This window comes from Stegodyphus dumicola, chromosome 11, assembly GCF_044657685.1.
Source record: "Stegodyphus dumicola isolate Sdum_Otavi_A_Nest chromosome 11, ASM4465768v1".
In the NCBI taxonomy this organism is placed as follows: Eukaryota; Metazoa; Arthropoda; class Arachnida; order Araneae; family Eresidae; genus Stegodyphus; species Stegodyphus dumicola.
In genome coordinates this window covers 147,297,168-147,318,470 of record NC_140778.1, presented here as the reverse complement: position 1 = coordinate 147,318,470, position 21,303 = coordinate 147,297,168, and the positions used below count along the sequence as shown (strand labels likewise).

General features: G+C 33.6%; 1 protein-coding gene across 3 annotated transcripts in view; it reads left to right on the top strand.

Annotated features, from left to right (window-relative positions):
- The window catches only part of LOC118203640 (macoilin-1), a 210,542-nt gene that overhangs the window by 145,228 nt on the left and 44,011 nt on the right, over positions 1-21,303 (top strand). Inside the window, exon 1 of one of the 3 annotated variants that reach the window (XM_035375925.2) lies at positions 5,868-6,111. The exons of the other annotated variants lie outside the window; for them this stretch is intronic. Coding sequence (XP_035231816.1) covers positions 5,999-6,111 — 113 coding nt within the window. The 5' untranslated portion in view covers positions 5,868-5,998. Of the gene's footprint in view, positions 1-5,867; positions 6,112-21,303 lie in introns of those variants that run through there. 3 annotated transcript variants of the gene reach the window in all.

Genomic DNA, 21,303 nt, shown 5'->3' with positions numbered 1-21,303 from the left:
AAAAAATAAAGGTAACACACAAAAGGTTAAAAAAATGCTCATTTGGATGTAATTTAAAATCTGAAACCTTTCAGATTTTTTTATTTATTTTTTTTAATAATACAAATTTGTGTCTTGAAATTCTATCTGTGTCTATTAAAAGATGGTATCTCGATCGCGACCTTGTTCTTGACTAATCAGTTATTTATTTTTAATCAAGTATTTTTATTATCTCCCTGTTCTTGAGCATCTGAACTCTTCATAAACACCGGCAGAACAATCTCGATCAAAGATAAACGAAGAAAATCTTTTTTAAATCTTCTGATGTCTGGTTTAGCTGTAGATGATGAACTTGTTTAAGGCGCCACTTGAGTGGTTTTTATTGTTCTTATAATTTACGTCCTGCTTGCTGTGTTTTTTGATAGATTTTTTGTATTACTTTGTGGTAGCTTTCAAATCTTCTCATGTCACAGTCTTCAAGCAATTAACTTTATTTTAAAGAAATTCTGATATAAACAACAAGATTTCCTTGTACGGCGTAATAAGTTCTTCAGAGCCAGATTTAGACTTGATAAGGCCTAAGATATTTGAGATGTGGGGCCCTTTATAAGTCTGTTATAATATATTTTAATGCTATTTATACTATATTTTAATTTTTTGAGGGCTCCCCAAGAAAGAGGCGGCCCTAAGCTATAGCTTGTGTAGCTTAAACGTAAATTCCCTACCTGAAATTACACAGTTTTTACTGCCTTCATTTAAACATATTTCTTCGAATTAATGTAACTCTCAAGGCAAGTTGAAAATAACATAAAAATTTCAAATTTAAGAAATGAAATATCCCGGTGAATTTTTGTCTTGCAGGAGATTCTTTTTAACCCAAAAGGCATTAGCCAAGGAAGGTTATTAATTTCGGCATTTTGCGTTGGCAACTTTAAATGTCGGTTCACTTTTCAAATTGCTGCCACCAAATATTATCGCCTTGTGTTATATTTAAAGCAATTAAATAATGAAGAATTTGCATTAAATGTATGTATTAGGTTGTCCGGAAAATAATGCAGGTTTTTAACCTATATCTTCAAAGTATCATAACTTAAAAACAATTTTATTTATTAAAATAAGTACCAGCCGAATCAATGTATATTTGCCAACGAGATATAAGTTTACTTATGCCGGTAGAATAAAATTCTGGAGTTCTGGACGCGATAAAGTTGTCAAAGGCGTTTTTGTCCTCCTGCAGAATGTTATCCAGATGTTTGAAAAAGTGGTAAATTAAAATATAGAGGTCAGGCGAATATGGGGGAAGAGGAAGAGTCTCGTATCCCAAATCGCTCAATTTCTGTAGGGTCAGTTGCACAACGTGCGGCCGAGCATCGTCATGGAGAAGAACTGATTGCTTTCTGTTGACCAATGCCGAGCACATGCGTTGCAATTTTTGGTGCATTTCGTTGATTTGCTGACAGTACTTAACTGCCTTAATCGTTTCGCCCAGATTTAGGAAGCTGTGGTGGATGAGACCGGCCGCAGACCACCAAACAGTCACCATAATTTTCTTTGGTTGCAAATTTGGCTTTGGAAAGTGTTGTGTTGTCTGACCGCGGTCCAACCACTGAACCGAATGTCACCAGTTGTTAGAGAACATCCACTTTTCATCGCACATGACAATTCGATCAAGAAAGGGATCGTTTTTGTTGCGAAGAAAAAGAGCAGACGACACTTCAAAACGCCGATTTTTTTTTTTTTCCCGCTCCCCACCAATTTCATGAGGCACCCACTTATCGAGCGTCTTTGACTTTTCTATACGATTCAAGCGATCTGAAATCGTTGTGCCAAGTTCCTCCGCAAGCTCTCGAACAGTTGTGCACGGGTTTGTTTTAACTAAAGTCTTCAAATCATCGTCGTCAGTAGCTGAAGAGTGTCCACGAAGCTCTTGATCTTCCAGGTCAAATTCTCCACGACGAAACTTTTGGTACCACCGCTGAACTGTAGATTCATTTACACTTTTCTCGCCCTATACTTCATTGACATTTCGAGCCGTTTGTGCTGCGCTGTAGGCCTAGCTTGTACTCATAAAAGTAAATTTGCAAAAAATACCGATTTGACATCTAAACAGAAACACCTAGTAAATGTTTTTTTTAAATAATTTTGGAACAAAATGATTATTATAGAAACGTAGAGCGAAGATAGAGCTTCAAAATGATATATAAACCAATGGGTACTTTTCCGTTTTGCCGGCGCAAGCGATAAAGTCGCCAATAATGGTACAACCGATGCCAAACGGAATATTCTCGCTGGTAACCTTTTACGCTTCATTTTCAAAACAAGTCGCAGCTTTTTCTTATCAGATTGATTGTTTCTTTCAATAGTGGCATATAATTACATAGAATTTTTATCAGATAGTTCACTTTTATGTCTAAGGCCATTTTCGGTAATTAAGTCAATCAGGATGCAATCACAGCGCTTACCCGAAGCCGAAAATATAGAAAATGTAAGTCAAGGGTTAAATTCATCAATTCTAAAGAGAATGCATTAGCGAAGTAAAGCACTGCAGCTTTACATAATTTCTGAGTAAGCTATTCGTACGCATTGAAATATTTCTTGCATTTAAACTTGTGTTCCAAATTAAGATTTAACTTGAAATTAATGTAGATAATTACTGCGAGCATTAGATTTTTGTAGAGTAGTTTACGTGAGATGAGATCGCTTGGGGTCACGTGATATGAGCCGGCGAATCAAGATGTTGAACCATGAAAGCATAGTAAATTCTTAAATTAATGTCTTTTTACAAATTTACTGTCTTTATTTATTGGCTTTTTATAAAATTTTAAGCGATATTAAAATGTTTATGCCTTCAAAAAAAAAAAAAAAAAAAAAAAAAAAAAAAAAAAAAAAAAAAGAATTCTTAGAACTAACATTTTTTAAAATATTTTTTATGTGTATACTGTATGTTGTCGCCAATAAAGTCTGCTTGGCGAGATTTGCGCCGGCCAAACGGAAAAGTACCAAACCAATGTAATTCAAAATATTTTTGTTGCACAAAATGTACAGGAAAGATAAACAATTGGAAAAACCTGCATTATTTTCCGAACACCCCGATATGTTTCTCACATTGTGATAAAGGAACGCTATCTGGAGCCATCAAATTTTGAATAACGTAATCTTCCACCGAATATGAGCATCTGGAAGCCCTGATTTGGAATTTGAAATTTGTTTTATTATCGATTTCATGTTTTGTTACACTTAAAGTGATGGTAAGAATTTTATAGGTTGTAATTAAAAAAAATTTTTCGGAAAATTTATAAAAATTGCGAAAAAATACAAATTTGAAAAATAAAGCAGAAATTGTCTGCGAATTTAATTTGGGTTGAAATTAAATTTTGAATCTGCGAAAGAAGAAATCAAGTAAGTTTAATAAAGAAAAGAGATATTAATAAGTAGTATATACCAGTTTCGATTAACACTGAAAACCGAAAGTTTTGAGAGCAAATTTTTTAGAAACTACACGTGTGGCATAATTTGAGTCTTAGAATAAAAAACGGGAAAAAAATCAGTATCTCATAAAAAAAAACACTCCAATTATGTGTCAAAATGCCTATGTTAGAACAATGCTATATATAAATCAGATATGCGTAATAAGTCGCGCATTGGAGATATGAAAAACGCAACTTGAATTTCTTCAATCGGTCTGGTAGAGCGGGATATCGATATTTTAATAAAATTTCTCCGAATTTATTTTACAATTATTATAATTTTGACTTTGGATCTGTAAGAGTATCGGAGATGTTTCTTTATTTAGTAACCACATTTCTTTGAACCGTTTCACGTTAAGAAGTTTCGCTTTTCCAACTGTTGAAATTTTCTTTTCCGTTTTTGAAATAAAGTCGTCTGTGTCTGATCGCTCTCAAAATTGATTTCAAAATCTGTTCTAACCCAAGGTTGCTTTCCTGTCTAAATTATAAATCTATACCTTGTATACCGTTAAATAAAGGCACAAATGTGGTTACTTGTTCATAAATCTCCTCGTTATGTGGCTTGGAAATGGCATTTTGTTCGATAGAAAAGGACAAATTTTACTAAAACATTGTCGCATATATTTTCTAAATTTATGCTTTGTCATGTAAACGTGTTCTCGGTTAAACCTGCTGCCGGCTAAATGTCCTAGTTTACACTCTGCACCGTGTATAGTATTAAATAAAAGCACAGATGGGGTACTTGTGCACAAACCTCCTCGTCATGTGCACTTGGAAACGGCATTTTGTCGGATAAATAAGGACAAATTTTAATAAAACATAGTCGTATATTTTTCTAAATTTATCATGTAACGTGTCATATAAGCGGATGTGCTATTATCATTTAAATGTGCCATTTTTGTCATTTAAACGTTCTTTTGGCTTAACGTGTTGTCGCTAAAACGTGCCGCTGGCTAAATATCCTAATTTAAACTCTATGTGGCATGAAGTATAGGCCACGGGTGTGGTACTTATCTATAAACCTCCTCGTTGTGTATTACGAAGCGATTAACGATATATTAAGGCGTAGTTCGAAAGGCGAGTATAACACTTGACGATTCTTGTTCGAACGCTATTTTTGTTCCGACGACTTTGCATCAGTCTAAATTTGATCTTGATTTGGTATACAAAAATACATGACGATATCTTTCGTTTATATTTAATGAAAACACCAAAAAATATCACAGTAATATAGACACATCGCAACGGCGAACCAACAGTTACATAATGTAAACACACAGAAGAATTCTTTCGGCGCAACAGCGCCCTCTATACTATGAAAAGTTCCAACATTGTGTGCTTTGGAAACGGCGTTTTGTCGGATAAATGTGGACACATTTTGTAATGTAAAATGTGGACACATTTGTAATTTTATAAATGTATGTTTTGTCATCTAATCATGCTATTGGCCAAACGTGTTGACTGTTAAACTTTCTGTAGGCTAAATATCCTAGTTTAAACTCTGCATTCTGTATAGCATTAAATGAAGGCACAGATGTGGTACTTGTCCATAAACGTCCTCGTCGTGTGTCTTGGAAACGGCGTTTTGTCGGATAAATATTGACAAATTTTATTAAAACTTTGTCGCGTATTTCTTCTAGTTGTACACTTTGTCATCTAAACATGGTGTCGGCTAAATGACCTAGTTTAAACTTTATACTCTGTATAGCATTAAATAAAAGCACAGGTGTGGTGCTTGTTTATAAATTTCCTCGTTTTGCGCTATGGAAACGGTGTTTTGTCGGATAAATATGGGCAAATTTTATTAAAACATTCCCGCATATTTTTGTAAATGTACGCTTTGTCTTCTAAACCTGCCGTCGGCTAAATATCCTGGTTGACTAAATGTCCTGTCGGCTAATTGTCGTAGTTAATAAAGTCGGATAAGTTGGTTAATGGTTGTCAGGTATGTGATTGTCGGCTAAATGTTCGGGGGGCGACGGAGCTGGACCTCTTATCCAAAGAGAAACCTGATAGTAAATTGAAATATTGATTTTTTAATTTTCTGTTTATATTACCTATTGCAATTAATAAAGTAGTTTGTGTTCACCGTATATATCTTATGTTGCATAAAATGAGAGCGAAATTTTCAGCCCAGAGTTTATCCCTAAGCCGATCAGCACAAAAGTGGTAATGTAAATTTCCCTAATCATGCAACCCTTTTCCCTACCACGTGCAACAAGCTCTCAAGAGGCAACCACAGAAACCAAAGGAAAAAAAAAAAGTAGTTTTGAAACTTTCGAAGCATGATCGCGCTAGAAAAGCATTCTGTGTAAATATAGAAACTTGGCTTTTACTGAAAGCTTTGCCAAGTTCCCCCGCTTTAAACTCCGCTGGGGAGGAGGGGGACCCTTGGAAGAAGTCTCGTAAGATGTTGTGCGATTTCTCTTAGCCGATGCCACCTGGATTTCTCGATCGGGATTTTCTTGGGTCCCGAATTCTTCCCCCTTGTTTTCAGAGTTTAATAGATTGTCTTCTCTTTGAATGTTTCTTGATGTCAAGGAACTGAAGCTATGTCCGTCTACAAGAAATGCAGTGGGAATTGTGGCAAGGGCAGATCTCCTGGTTTTGCGCCTGTCACCAAGTTTGTACGTTCCATACCTGTGCTGCGTGGGTTATTTCTAGGGTGAGTGTGATTTTTTTGTGATATAAGCTATTTGCTTAGAGGGGATTGTTGTAAAGGACTCTTTTGCCTTCCCATAATACTTCTGTATAAGTAATCCGGATTTTCGCTTATATTCTTGTTTAAGCTGTTTGTGCTAAAAGCGAAGTTTTAATGATTAATAGTATGTTGTAAAAATGTTATTCCGTGCGTATTTTTAGGGGGGGGAGGGAAAGAAAGGCTAAATGTCTGTAACTTGCAGCAAAATAAAAACGGATTGTGTTTCTTGTTATACAGGTCTGTGATTTTACAGATTTAATGGATTGTATTTTTTTTGTTTTACCTATTCTGTGCTTTAGAATTTTACAGATTTTTTAACGGATTGTGTTTTATGTTTTGACGATTCCGTGCTTTAGAATTTAATGGATTTTCTTTACGGAATTTTGTAGAATTTCACGGATTGTGGTTTTTGTTTACAAATTCTGTTGTTTAGAATTATACAGATTGTTTGACGCATAGTATTTTTTGTTCTAAAAATTCAACGCTTTAAAATTTTATGGACTTTTTATTAAATTTTATAGAATTTGTAACATTTTGTTTTTGTTATAGCAATTTAGAATTTGACGTATGTTTCAGCGAATTATTTTTTTACACACCAGTTTTCTCTGCTGTGGAATTTTACGTAATTTTATCGTATTGGGTTTTTGATATACCGCTTTTCTGTGTTTTAGAATTTTACGCATTTTTTGGCAGTTTGTTTTTTGCTATACTGTTTTTCTGTGCTTTAAAATTTTACATATTTAGCGGATTATTATTATTATTATTTATTTTTTATATATCTGCCACATTTCTGTACTTTAGAATTTTACAGAATTTCACCCATTTTTTTAGCAGTTTATGTTTTCTGCTATACCGTTTTCCTGTGCTTTAGAATTTTGCATTATTTTAGCAGATTATTATTATTATTATTGATATGCCATTTTTCTGTGCTTTAGAATTTTACGCATATTTTAGCGGTTTATGTTTTCTGTTATACCGATTTTCTGTGCTTTAGAATTTTACAGAGCTTTACGTTTTTTTAACGGATAATATTTCTTATGATACCAGCGTCATGCTTCAAAATTTTGCGTACCGTAGTTTATTACTTGTGCTATATCCTATTTGGCAACTACTTCGAGTATTGTAGACTCTAGAATCTAGAGGATAAATACTCAAGACTTTTATTGGAAATCTAATCTTAAATTGGCATTAATCTGTGTAATGAAAGAGTATGTCTCTGTGTGTGTGCGTCTTTCGTTCGTGCTGCGGGTAGGCTAAAAGACCCAGCGCTACAAAATTTGATACATAGGTGCATCTAGACAAAAGCCAGTGCACCTCGAAGCGATGTTTTCAAAATTCGAATCAGATTTTTTTTTTTTTTAAATTTTTTTTTAATTTTATCTTTTTTGATGAAATCGCATCATTTTGAATAGTTTCATTCTTTTAGAAATGTGGTTTTGGCAAAAGTTTTTCATTCAGTGCTTTATATACTAAACTGCTGACTATTGAAAATGTGATATAAAATATTATTAATTATAACACGCATATCGCAATCTTATTCTGCGCATGTGTCTCGCGAAGCACAACAGAGAGAATTTCCTTCCCCCCTCGCTTTATTAGCTAATGGCAAAGAGGTTTGTATATTTTGAATTATGTCATCCACAGAGCACAATTTTAGTTGGTTATTGCTTTTTGATGGTAGTTTAATTCTTTTAGAAATGTGGTTTTGGCAATAGTTTTTCATTCATTGCTTTGGATATATGCTGACTGTTTTCTTCGAAAATATGAGATTTATTGCTTATTTCATTGTAATATTTTTATATTATGTTTTAATTATATATAATTTTTATATAAAAAGTTTTGCATGATTTTTTTTAGGGAACAAAGTTCTTAACTTCCTTTATACCTTTTGAATTCTTAAGATTTTGCCGCGGGAAGTTGGTTAATTTATTTATTAGGATAATATTTGTGTTAAGGGATATTGCTTATTTCATTGTAATTTTTTTCTTGTATATAATACTTTTTTTTATTATTATTTCTGTTTTTTTTTTTTTTTTTTTTTTTTTTATTTTTATTTTTTGATAAAGTTGTTCTGCAGAGTAAAATTCTGTTCAGTTTTTAAATTTAATGTTTGGTGTTTCCTTTAGGCATTTTTCTGATACATTTAAAAGCCAGACGAAGGCTGGCCGCGTATCGGCTACTTTAAAACTCGCTGTGCCTTTCGATAGACAATCTGAAGTGGATCGTTCATAATTAAAGTGTAGGAGAATACTATAAATAAATTATATGTCAGTTCTTTTTTGTTTTCAAAGCGTTATTTCTTTTTGATGCTTCTCCTTTCATATTTTTTTAAAGCTTACATGCGTGGGAATCAAGTGTAAATCTGCAATGTGTAATAAATTAATCAAGTATAGATTTTGCAATTATATTAGACTGAGTAAAACGAAGGTAAGCAAAAGAATTATGCCTCCCCCTCTGATATTTACCTTCTCATTTTGTCTTATTTACTTCCAGGATAAATGTCGAAGAATTCGGAGAAAGGAAGAATTTTTTGTTAGCTTTGAAATTGATGGTTGGAAAGAATTGTTTTCGTCAAAACACATCGCCGCTTGAGCCAAAAATTAGAAATCCCGATTAGAGAAAAGCACTTAAAAAGTGCTTTTAGTTAAAAACTGTTGTTAATTAGCGTCGGTCGATCATCGCTACGTCATTTCGAAATGATCTATATTTAATTATGTATAATTAGGCCTTCCCCCCCCCCCCAAATAAAATTTTTCTGAAGGTGCTTCTGTAATTTCTGAAGCATAATTTGTATTGAAGAAGTGAAGAAAAATTTGCTGATGTATATTTATAAATAAATTAGCTAAAATAATAATAAAAAAAAAAGTTGGGGGAGATGTTTTTAAAAAACATAGATAATTACTATTGCGTTGTGACATGTATAGTTAAGCGAAGAAGAATTAGCTGCTGAATATTTTGGTGAGGATTATAAATAAATAAATTAAAAAAGAATGTGTGTGGATATGTCTAAGGAAAACATTGATAACCATTATTGGATTGTGACATGTACAGTTTATTAATCACATTAGTGCGGTGTATTAGTAATTTTTTTGTTGAAGAACTCTTTCAAGAATGTCTCCGAAATTATTCATGTGCTGTAGGTGAATTGGATTGCATTAGATTATTTGGATTATAGTATAAGGGGAGGGATGCATTTGTGAAGGATTTTCTAAGAAAAACTATTTCGTAGAGAGGCTGTTTATACATTTTTTAGACGATTTTGTTGTACTATAATATAAAATCGTCGGCTCGGAAAATTTTTTTTAAACTGTAGCTATATTTTTGAAAGTGTAAATTATCGTCTGCTACTTGACAGTTTTATTTTTATGTAAAATGGCGCTTTTAAAGAAGCAGTGTATGAAAGGCTGGCTATGTTTGCACTCTTTTTGAAGTAAATTATTCGTAACTAGTTATTAAAAAATGCTCTGAAAGCCATGATTTTTCGGTATCTAAAGCAACGATCGATAATTTTGTCAATAAAAAAAAAAAAAAAAAAAAAAAAAACCAGAAAGGTTTCAGATTTTAAATAACGTCCAAAGGGGCGGCTTTTTTTTTTTAACGTTTTGTGTTTTACCTTTATTTATTAAATATCATGTTCTTTGCACTTAAACCATAAAATTCAGTTCAATACCAATGTCGCAAAATAATTTTAAAATAAGCATATCTTTAGAATTTCCGATACATAGTTCCGCGCGCTGGAGATAAAAAGGGTCCCCCCCCCGTAGAGTGTTGCCATTGCTCGCTTTGAAATGCTTGAGTTTGTTAATTAAAAATTCGTTAAAGTTCTACAAAATATGAAGTCGATAATAAAACAAATTCCAAATATGGGCATGTGGAAGACCAAATTTGCTTTTCTATTTTTCCGCATATCGATATTCGTAGGAGGATTACGTCATTCAAAATTCGATAGCTCAATGTATCGTATGTACCGTTATTTTATCACAATGTGAGAAACATGCATACATTTATGCATATTTTTCATTATTTAATTTCTTGAAATATAATGCAGGACTGTAACATTTGGTGGCAACAGTTTGAAAAGTGAAACGGACATTTATAGTGATTCAACGCAAAATGAAAACAATAGTTTTTCAGGGACAAAGCCCCTTCGGACTAAAAAGGTAAGAGTTAGGCTTCAAGAAGAAAAAATGTTCAAAATACATATCCAAAAAAAAAAAAAAAAAAAAAAAAAAAAAAGCGGAAGATTTCAAATGTTGCAAAAGTAAGAACTGTAGTGTTCAAAGAATATCTTCGAAGTCAAAGGACGGTTGCATAATCACTAAAATGTTCAGTGTCTACTGTAAAAAGTGAATAATACTAAATTAAATTTTAAAAAGGCGAAGAAACATAATGTGCATCGTTTTTCTCCGCGATATATCGCCGAAAGCAGAGATCTCTATGAGAATAAATTATTCGGACAAAAATGGGAAAATTATGTCACAGTAGATGATGAATCTTGGGTATATTTAAATGACTGCAATAAAAAGAGATCACCAAAGAGAAGAAAAAAGTCTTAGAATATGGTTCAGAGAATCTAAAGAAAGTTTTTCACAGGGATTTTGTGATTGCTGCTGGTTTTTCTTATAATCAGTGCTTAATTTCTAAAATTAGAAGTGCTGGAGCCCTATGGAAGACTGTCAGGAAAGAGGAACAAACGTAAATAAGTAAATAAATGACTATTAAAATCATTAATAATTTTAAAATTAAATAGTTAATTATTACCAAATTAATAAAGAATTATTTAATTAATATTAATCCATTATTATTTAATACCAATTAACTATTATTTATTAATTATTAATCAAATATTATTTAATTAAATAACAAAAAATAATTATTAATTATTAAAATAAATAATTAAAATGAAATAAAATTTAAAGAGTTAAATTAACATTTAGTAAGCGATTTTTAATAAAATTTTATGGCTAAAAATTAGATTTTCGCAATAAGATTTTTACTGAAAGTGCTGTTCAGTTACATAAAAGAAGTGCCAGAGCTTTCTTGTTTAGGGCTCCGGTGCGCTCTGGCTAGAATTATGATTGATCCCCAAAACTAAGAAGTGCCGGGTTCCGGCGCAATTTAAGCTCTGCATATAATAACTGTGAAGGTCAACTCTGCATACTATCTCAGGAACATATTTTAAACTTAATTTTCAAGCATGAAATACCTTCTATTTACCCACAGTGTCATCAATCGATAGAACTGCATCCAGAGAAAACGAGCAGTCGCACGTCAAAATCCTCTGTTAATTTCCTGGAAAAAATGGAACAAGATACGTGTAACTCTTCACTCATATCCCTATAAAATCTCCTGAACCACTCTAAATATATGGAGAACCGGAAGTCCTCTCGTGTTGTTTGGTTGGACGGGAGAGGTGTGGGAGACCCTTGAACCTTCCCCCGGGATGCTCTCCTTGAAAATTGGCGTGGAAAGTAGAAGTTCAGCCTTTTTGAAGCTCTGGTAACGATTCTTCCACGAAATACGGACTCGAAAACTACAAAAACATTTAAAAAACGTATATAAAAATTTAGGAAGTATAGAAGTACGTATAGAAGATCCTCGTTTCCATCTTCAATCTGTAGATAAAGTAGTGAACAGATGGTGTCTTTTAGCATTCATTTGTTGGTATGTCAGTTGTTACTGTTCTTCCTAATCTTTCTCTAGTAACTCATATCGGCCGAACGATCCATACTGGTAGCTCTAATCGGGTTTGAATCACGGCGAACGTGCTAGCTTGTTGGGCGTTTTGCGGCGTCTATGTGTAACGTGTATACGATAAAAAAAGAGTAGTTCTTAGCTAAACAGTAGTAGCTGTATAGTGTAGTTAGGTTTAGTTAGGCTGACTACACTATATGGCGTTAACAATAATTGTGGAAATTCCAAATGTCGTATCTAAAAGTTTTTTCCCCCCTTCTCTTTTTTGAAACGTTTGTAATTGTTAAGAGTGAACCCCCCCCCAGCGTGCTAACCACTGTATGGCGTTAACAAAAAGTGTGGATATTCTAAACGTCGTGCCGTGTCGTGTATAAAACTTTTTTTTTCTCCTTTCCTTTGCTGAAACGTTAATAATTGTTATTAAGAATGACTCTCCCCCTCCCGGCGTGCTAACCAAACGATAATTAACCTTGCACTTCGGTGTTTTTGATTGTCAAAGAATGGTGACACAGGAATGCAATTTAGTATTGGAGGCACATATTGTGTCCCTGAACCCTTTCGTCTATTGCCATGGCAACTCTGTTGTCAACTCAGAGAAAAACTTAACTATTATTCTTTCTGTTGTAAAGAATCTTTTATAGGAAAGAATTTATATTATATGTTTTTCTGTGAAGGAAGCTATTGTGCTGTGGAAATAAGTTACTGAAGCATCTACAGGGGTTGGACAAAAATATGGAAACACCTTTAAAAAAACATGTTTCTTTGCTTAATATGGTGTAGGAAACCCGTTGGCATCTAAAACAGCTTGCAGTCTTCTCGGAATGGATAAATACAGTTCCTGTATGTTTGCCAAGGGAATATTATACCATTCTTCCTGCAAAACGGTGGCAAGTTCAGATAACGATGTTGGCGGTGGATAACGAGAACGCACTTTCCATTCCAATGTAGACCACAAAGGTTCGATAATATTCAGGTCTGGTGACTGTGGTGGCCAGGGGAGATGGGACAACTCATCCTCGTGCTCAGAAAACCAGTCCTGGACAATGTGAGCTGTGTGAACAGGGGCTTTGTCGTCTTCGAAGACACCATCACCATCGGGGAACAAAGTTTGTACCATGGGATGAACTTGATCCGCCAAAATATTCACAAGTCATGTGCCCTGACACAGTTATCATGGGGCTAGCAGAGAACCACGATATGGCTGCCCAAACCATAACAGAACCCCTGCCATGTTTCGCTCTTGGCAACAAGCAGTCTGTATTATAGGCTTGAGATGGCGTTCTCCAGACGTAAACTCGGCCAGAAGTGGGAAACAATGTGAAAGAAGACTCGTCAGACCATATTACTCGCTTCCGCTGCTCTATAGTCCAGGCTTTATGACTTAAACACCACCTTTTCCTGTTACGGGCATTAGCATCACTGATGAGTGGCTTCTCAATTGCAGCACGGCCAGCAATTCCCTGTTTATGAAGCTCCCTTCTAATTGTTTTGGAATTCACAGGGTTCGGTAACACAACATTCATTTCAGCAGTAAATTTTGCAGCTGTGGTCTTCTTATTTTTCGTCACAATTGCCCTTAATGATCGTCTGTCACGATCACTCAGGACACACTTTCGTCCGCGCTGTGATTTAGCAGATGATGTTTTTCCGCTTTTCAAATATGCGGAATAAATCTTCGATACAGTACCTCTTGAAACACTAAACACCTCGGCTACCTTGCTTACAGAAGCACCTACCATTCGTGCTCCAATAATTTGCCCACGTTCGAAGTCTGTTAACTCTGACATAATGAAATGACAACCTCACATAACAGTACTCCGACAACCACTGAACTGTTTAGCACATTTATGAAGTTGTATAGGTGGCGTCAGTAGTCAAAAACGCCAGCGCCACCTACATATTTCATTAAAATCAATCTTTCTTTTCAAACATGCATTTCACAAGGTGTTTCCATATTTTTGTCCATCCACTGTATCTCCCTTAGCGATTCATGCAATTGAAAAAAGTATTGATACTACAGAACGCATTTTCTGATCTACGTTTAAATCCTGGTTGGGTGAATTTCGCTCTGAGAAAAATGACATGGAAATGGCGAGTGTTTTTAATTAGTTTTCTTTTTTTCTCCCATTGCGGGATTACTTAGCGATCAATTCATATTTTGTTTACAGTTCTGTGAAATATAAAATTAAATGTCTTACGATAAAAGAGCGATAAAACATGTCCCTAACGCAGACGATAAAAGAAAAGAAAATTCGCGATCCACAAATAAAGGAAACAGAGTTATGCTTAGTTGAAATAGCAGCTGCTTTAGATAAATAATTTTAGCTTTCCGGACGCGTTTCTTTCATAACCTGTGAAAATTTCAAGTCCTTATGCAGACACATTTTTGAATTTAAAAATTTTAAAACCCCGTAAAAGAATATATTATTGCGTACCCCTATAAAATTAGAAATCAGTTCTTCAAATGAAATGTGTAAAAAAATGTACATGAATCATAAGATTCATAATAATAATCATAAGATTGAAACTATTCTTTTCAACTGTGCGGAAGGAAGAAGAAGTTCTGTGTCATACATGTGATCTACATCTAAATAAATGTAAGTTGCCAAATGCTACATGCATTTAAGGGATAAGTAATTAATAATACAATAATTAAGGATTAATAATACAATAATTTAAGGGATAAGGATTTACAAATTCTTTTTGGTGCATTATCTTAATAAATCCGATAATTCGTCTTTATTGTAGTTCCAAACTTAACGAGATTATCAAACTTTTTTCAGTAATTTTAGAATTTATTACATGTTTTTCATATACAAAAGAAAAATGTCGAAATAGAATAAGCTATATGAAAATAAACCGGAGTGGTTTTTAGTATAAACCTGTAATTAATTGCAGATATTGACGTGATAGGAAAGATGCAGATCCGATTATTATCGCTGCGTTATCTTAAGAAATGCGAAGAAGTAGGATTTAAAAAAAAAAAAAAAAAAAAAAAAAAAAAAATTGGTGATTGATAGTTATCTAGTGTTATCAATACACGTGCTTGTTCTCGTAAATTTATTTATGTTGCTTATAAAAGTTAACAAACATCTGAGCCCGTATTAGCTTTTTATTCAAATAAATACACGTCATGTTCTTTTACGCTATTTGGCTTCCTGTTTATATTATTACGAAATGGCCAGGCATGGTAAGATAGCTTCCGCAAGGCGGGTTTATGGTTGCTAGAAAATGGCAAAGTAAGGCAGGGTTGCCATATTTGGCTCGAAATCACCCATTTGGTGACAAAATTGGCATGTGCCATGGACGAAGAGAACGTTTTATAACGAATTCTTACCGGTTTAATCCACAATATTCTCGAAGGCAGGCCAAAAGCTATATAAACTCTGCCTGTACGCGGAGTAGCAGTGCATCGTCGAGTTTATGTTGAGTGTCTTGAGCTCCAAAAGCGATCGAGGGAGTCGGGAGTGTTTTGCCGTGCCCCCAAGTCCAAAAAGGGCTTTGTCCCTTCAGGACAATTGTTTTCTTTTTGCGATTTTGCGTTGAATCACTATAAATGTCCGTTTCACTTTTCAAACTTTTGCCAGCAAATGTTAGAGTCTTGCATTATATTTGAAGAAATTAAATAATGAAAAATCTGCATAAATATATGTCTGTTTCACGCATTGTGATAAAACAACGGTACATAGAGCCATCGAATTTTGAATGACGTAATCCTCCTACGAATATGGGCATGTGGAAGACCAAATTTGAAATTTGGAAATTTTTTTATTATCAATTTCGTATTTTGTAAAAGTTTAACGAATTTTTGAGTAACAAACTCAACGATTTCAAAGCGAGCAATGGCAACACTCTGCGGCGGGAGGAAAAAACTTTTTTTTATCTCCAGCGGGCGCGGAACTGTGTATCGGAAATTCTAAAGATATTCCCATTTTAAAATTATTTTGCGACGTTCTACTGAACTGAATTTTATGGTTTAAGTGCAAAGAACATCATATTTAATAAATAAAGGTAACACACGAAACGTTTAAAAAAACGCCCCTTTGGACGTAATTTAAAATCTGAAACCTTTCAGATTTTTTTTTGGGGGGGGGAGCTTGTTATATTTATTTATTTATTTTAAATCCTTACTTTACTGAGTTTTTTTATCCATTTATCCAAATGTCCTTATTATGTAAGTATTTATACTTTCACTGCTATAGAGAAATTACATAAATGTTTATTTTTAAATTTTTTTAGGACTTACTTTGTAAAAATTTGCATATAATGCAGTTCTTACAAACTTCTCTCTCTTTTTTAAAAAAAAATTCGGAAATTTCGCCATTTGTTGGAAAATCGCACAGAAAAATGTAAGTTTTTTCCCCCTACTACCTCAGTAAATTTCAAAGTCCTAGAAGCGCGCTGTTTTCACAGTGCGACCACCACCACCCACAGAACAATGGGCAAGAGTAGTTTTTTTTTAAATTCGTATATTATTTGTCTGTAAGATCATAATATTCAATTTGTAGAGTTTTTAGTTTAAAAAAATTATAAAAATAATATTGCGCGCGTCAAAAGTGTTAAAGAACGTTCTTGCCTCCCAATATCTCGACTTCCCCTCCCCCCCATAAATTAAATATAATTGTTTTTTCTGTTTGCCTGTTTTTGTAGGCATCTCAATTTAAGTTATTCAAGTTTTGCAATTGGAAATTGGCTGCAAGCGAAGAATAGTCATTAAAAATAATCCGTAGCAAACTTAGAACTACAGTTTTGTTGTATTATTTTGCCAGTTATTAGTAAATATTTTTTCACCATTTGCAATGTGTGTTTTAAATGTTCTAAATATAACTTTGTGTTTGTTTCCCCTTCCCCATGCTGTGAGAATTTACGGAGTTAAAAATGGCGTCGTTTTCTGACGAGTAATGCTTCGAAAGCACAAAATGCAAATATCGTCTGTTACATCTGCATGAAATGTTTATTTTAAATTCAGTAATTTTAATACTAACGCGCGTTTGACCTTGGTCTTGTTGAAAGTTGAGTTCTGATCTGTTTGTATCCTCTTTTTGCGTAAAAAATTGTTTTTTTAAGAACTTTAAACCAGTTTAATTATTTATTGCTTTGTATTCGGTATTTTCAAGTGTCCTTTTTCATTGAAGGCTAAGCTTCGTGATGTAATGTGCATACACAATGAGGAAATATTCTTGCTAATAATCTCGCAGACCTTTTACTAGCTGTCTTTTAATCATATCAGTCATTTTAATTTTGTCTTTTAATCTTGTCTTTCATATTAATTTTTAGATGTTACGTTAAAGGAAATATATTTCGCATATCGTTCGTTTACCTTTTTTTTTTTTTTTTTTTTTCACCTCTTAATTCCTTTTTTCCCCTTTCTCTTAATGTTAGAAATAGTTATAACCAATTCCTTCCACATTTTCGGGTCGTCTTGCCACATTTTATTAGGTTATAGCGCAAGTATTTATCACTTAGCAACTAGATAAACGTTCTTGTTAGGAAATTTGTATATATGTAAATAATTTTAGTGAAATATATGAGATCGTAAATTATTTATCACTCTGCAACTAGATAAATGTTCTTGTTAGGAAATTTGTACATATGTAAATAATTTTAGTGAAATATATGGCATTGTAAATTATTTCTCCAAAGGTGCAATTTGCCTATAAGGATTATTAATTTCGTTTTGGCATTTTGCGTCATATTCACTATAAACGGCGGATCACCTTTTTATATTGTTCCCACCAAATATTAGAGCCCTGTATTATATTTTAAGAAATTGAATAATGATGAATCTGCATAAATGTTTGTAGGTTTCTCGCATTGTGATAAAACAACGTTACCTAGAGCCATTCAATTTTGAATAACGTACGTCTGCAACCCAATATGGGCATCTGGGAAGCACAAGTTTGAAATTTATTTTATTATGTATTTCATACTTTGTAAAACTTTTAACAAATTTTTGACTAACAAACTTCAGGATTTCAAAGCGAGCAATGGCAACACTCTACAGGGGGGAACGCATTTTTATCTCCAGCGCGCGAAACTGTGTATCGGAAATTTTAAAGATATGCTCTTTTTTAAATGTTGTTAGGAAGTTTCCAGTCGCGGTAAGGTAGCTTCCCGCAAAGCGGGTTTAGGTTTGCCATAAAATGTAAAGGGAAGGCAGGGTTGCCACATTTGGCGGGAAATCGCCCATTTGGCGACGTGCTGTATACGGATGGAGAATTTTCTGGAACGAATTCGTACTGTTTTAGCCCAGAATGTTCTGGAACACAAGCCAAAAGCTATATAAGCCCTGCTGGTACGCGCAGAATCCACCGAGTCAGTCAGTTAGTCCGTGCGGAGAGTTGATAGTCAGTGAGTGTCGAGTGCATCGAGAGAGTGTATCGCTGTTAGTGCATCGTCGAAAGAGTGTGTTGAGCTCCGGGAACGACTGAATCGAGGAGTCGGGACCTGAACTCTAGCGTATCGTCGAGTGTATCGCGAGTTGTAGCGTGGAGAGTTTCGAGAGTACGTGGAGTTCCGAGAACGACCAAGCAGAGTCGGGATCTGTACTCTGGTGCTTTGCAGTGAAGCTGTCTCCACCATTATAGCTTGATATTGTGAAGGCTGTGTCGCTGATTGATTCAGCGTGTTTATTGTAGTTCTTTGACGACTGTAAACGTGTATTGGAGCTGTCCTGAAAATACTGGCCAATAAATTGGGTTTTGATACTTTATCGAGTAGTGTCGTCGTTATTTACACTAAATCCGCAGGAACCCCGTAACGTACAGGAAGAAAATAACGCAACAGTATTTTTTTATATTGCTATTGAATTGAATTTTATGGTTTAAGTGCGCAGAACATGATATTTAATAAATAAAAGTAACGCACAAAACGTTAAAAAAAAAAAAAAAAAAAAAGAGACCTTTTTTGGGCGTAATATAAAATTTGAAAGCGTTAAGATTTTTTTTGTTGTGTATATCGATATACTCAATGCATATTTATGAATTTTTTGTATGATGCCACCTGCACTGTTTTATATTGATAGTATATTTTTAAGCACTTCTCGTTCTCTTTTCTGCTGCATTTAATCAAAATAGATTTCATTAGATTTTACTTTTGCAGTAAGGGGCAACTATTTTAAATTCAACTGTGAGAAAGAATTTACTGTTTTGAAACAGCAATTAACGAAACCGAAGGAATTTTTTTTTTTTTTAGTCCAAAGGGACTTGAGTCCCGAAGGACTATTACTTTCGTTTTGGCATTTTGCGTCGGACGGATAAATGTCAGTTCACTTTTCAAACTGTTGCCATAAAATGTTAGAGTCCTGCATTATATTTGAAGAAATTAAATAATGAAAATCTGCGTAAATGTATGTATATTTCTCACATTGTCATAAAATAACGGTACATAGAGTCATCGAATTTTGAATAACGTAATCCTCCAACGAATATGAGCATGTGGAAGACCAAATTTGAAATTTGTTTTATGATCGATTTCCTATTTTTTAAAACTTTGACGAATTTTTGATTAACAAACTCAAGGATTTCAAAGCGAGCAATGGCAACGTTCTGCAGAAAAAACATTTTTATCTCCAGCGCGTGAGTCTCTGTATCGGAAATTCTAAAGATATGCTCGTTTTAAAACTATTTTGCGATATTGCTGTTGCACTGGATCTTATGGTTTAAGTGCGAGGAACATGATATTTAATAAAGAAAGGTAACACACAAAATGTTAAAAAACGCCCCTTTGGACGTAATTTAAAATCTGAAACATTTCAGATTTTGTTTTTTTAATTTTCTTTTTCTTTTATGTTATCTCTTTGATACTTAACGTTTCTGTATTAGAGTTCTCGTTGAACTTGAAGCTCAAAGGTAAATAGTTTAATAACAGAAAATTCGGTGAATTTTCGGATTGCATTTATCGGCAGTCCTTAAATAATATGGTCATTAAGAATTGTCCTGATCAAATACATAGACTACCCAAAATTTTGTTCTGCGTTGTACATGGCAAAAGCCATAAACACTTGTATATGGTGCAAAATAAGTATTCACAATAAATTTATGCATGCATTGTGAATGAAAAGAGATTTTTCATGAAATTGTTTCACAGTTTATTGTGAGTATTTTGCACCACATACAGCTGTTTTTGGCTTTTGCCATGTACCATGAGCAGAACAAAATTTTGGGTAGTCTATGGCATTATTATGCCCAGGCAGGGCAGGCATAACATAATATGTACGCAAGATAGTTTTATAAAATACGAACAAGGTAAAATTACGACCTGTTTTTATAGCAAGCTGATGCAGACAATTTAATTCCTCTCCAACTTTCAACTTATTTGAAAAAATATTATTTATGGGATAACACAGTGTTATTATTTTCAGTTATTGCGTCGGCTTTATGTCGGTTATTTTACTTACAGTGGGTTGCTTATTTATTTCATATTTTTTGCGAATGTAATAAATTTTGATTAATGAACTGAGAAATTTAAATGATGTGTTGCCCTGTAGACATTTTTATCTCCTGCGCGTTAGTGTGTTGCCATTTCGCAAAATGTAAAATATATTTCAAATTTAATAAACAATCCCCTGAAAGCTTGCTATCTGGTACTTCTTCAAACAGTAGCCAATCTCCTGCTTCCCTGCCGTCATGTGACTTTCCTGACCAAATAGTGTCTTCGGAGTACATTACCTCAAAGAATGAGTTATGATTCTAACACTATAATATGTTCTCATCTGATACGAACTTTATTTATGAATTTCCATAGAGTTAGGGCTCGTTAGCCTACAGCCATCTACAATAAAAAGCAATTTGTTGTCTCTTCCGGAAATATGCTTTCATTTTCGGCACTCGAGTAAGCGATTTGAAAGCAATAAACGGGGTTCGTAATAATTATTTTTTTACTTTTTAATCTGAATGATTTAAATAGAAATGTAACTAATTCATGACATGTAATTAAAAATATTAAATATTTTTGTGAAATTATATTAACTCGAATTTAATTTATTTACTTTTCTTTTTATTCAAATGTTAAGTTTCTACTTTCGGTGGCAACATTTTTTTAAGTGGAAAGTTTTTGTTATAATTGGCAACAGCAGTTTTACATATTTGTTATAAGTTTTACATGTGGTGAATGTTGTTTTATTTCATTGTAAAGGCTGTGAATTTTTAGTGTGTTCTTAAAATGAAAGTCAAGCGTTTGAAGGGCCAGATAATGCCACTTCCTAGATTTAAGAGAAAAAATAAAAATGTACCTTCCGGGCTGTTACAGCTTTATAAATGCATATTTCTTCGGTAAGAATTATAATTTGGGATACTTAATTGTCTTTTTCTCTTTCCAAAACGAGTGATTAAAATGATTTTGATAATATTATCCATTTTATAACTTTGAAAAACTTTCAGTGATATTTGAATTAATTTTTTAAGATTAATTTAAATGATTTTGTAATAGAACATTTTTTTATTTCATTTTGTGTTTGTGTTA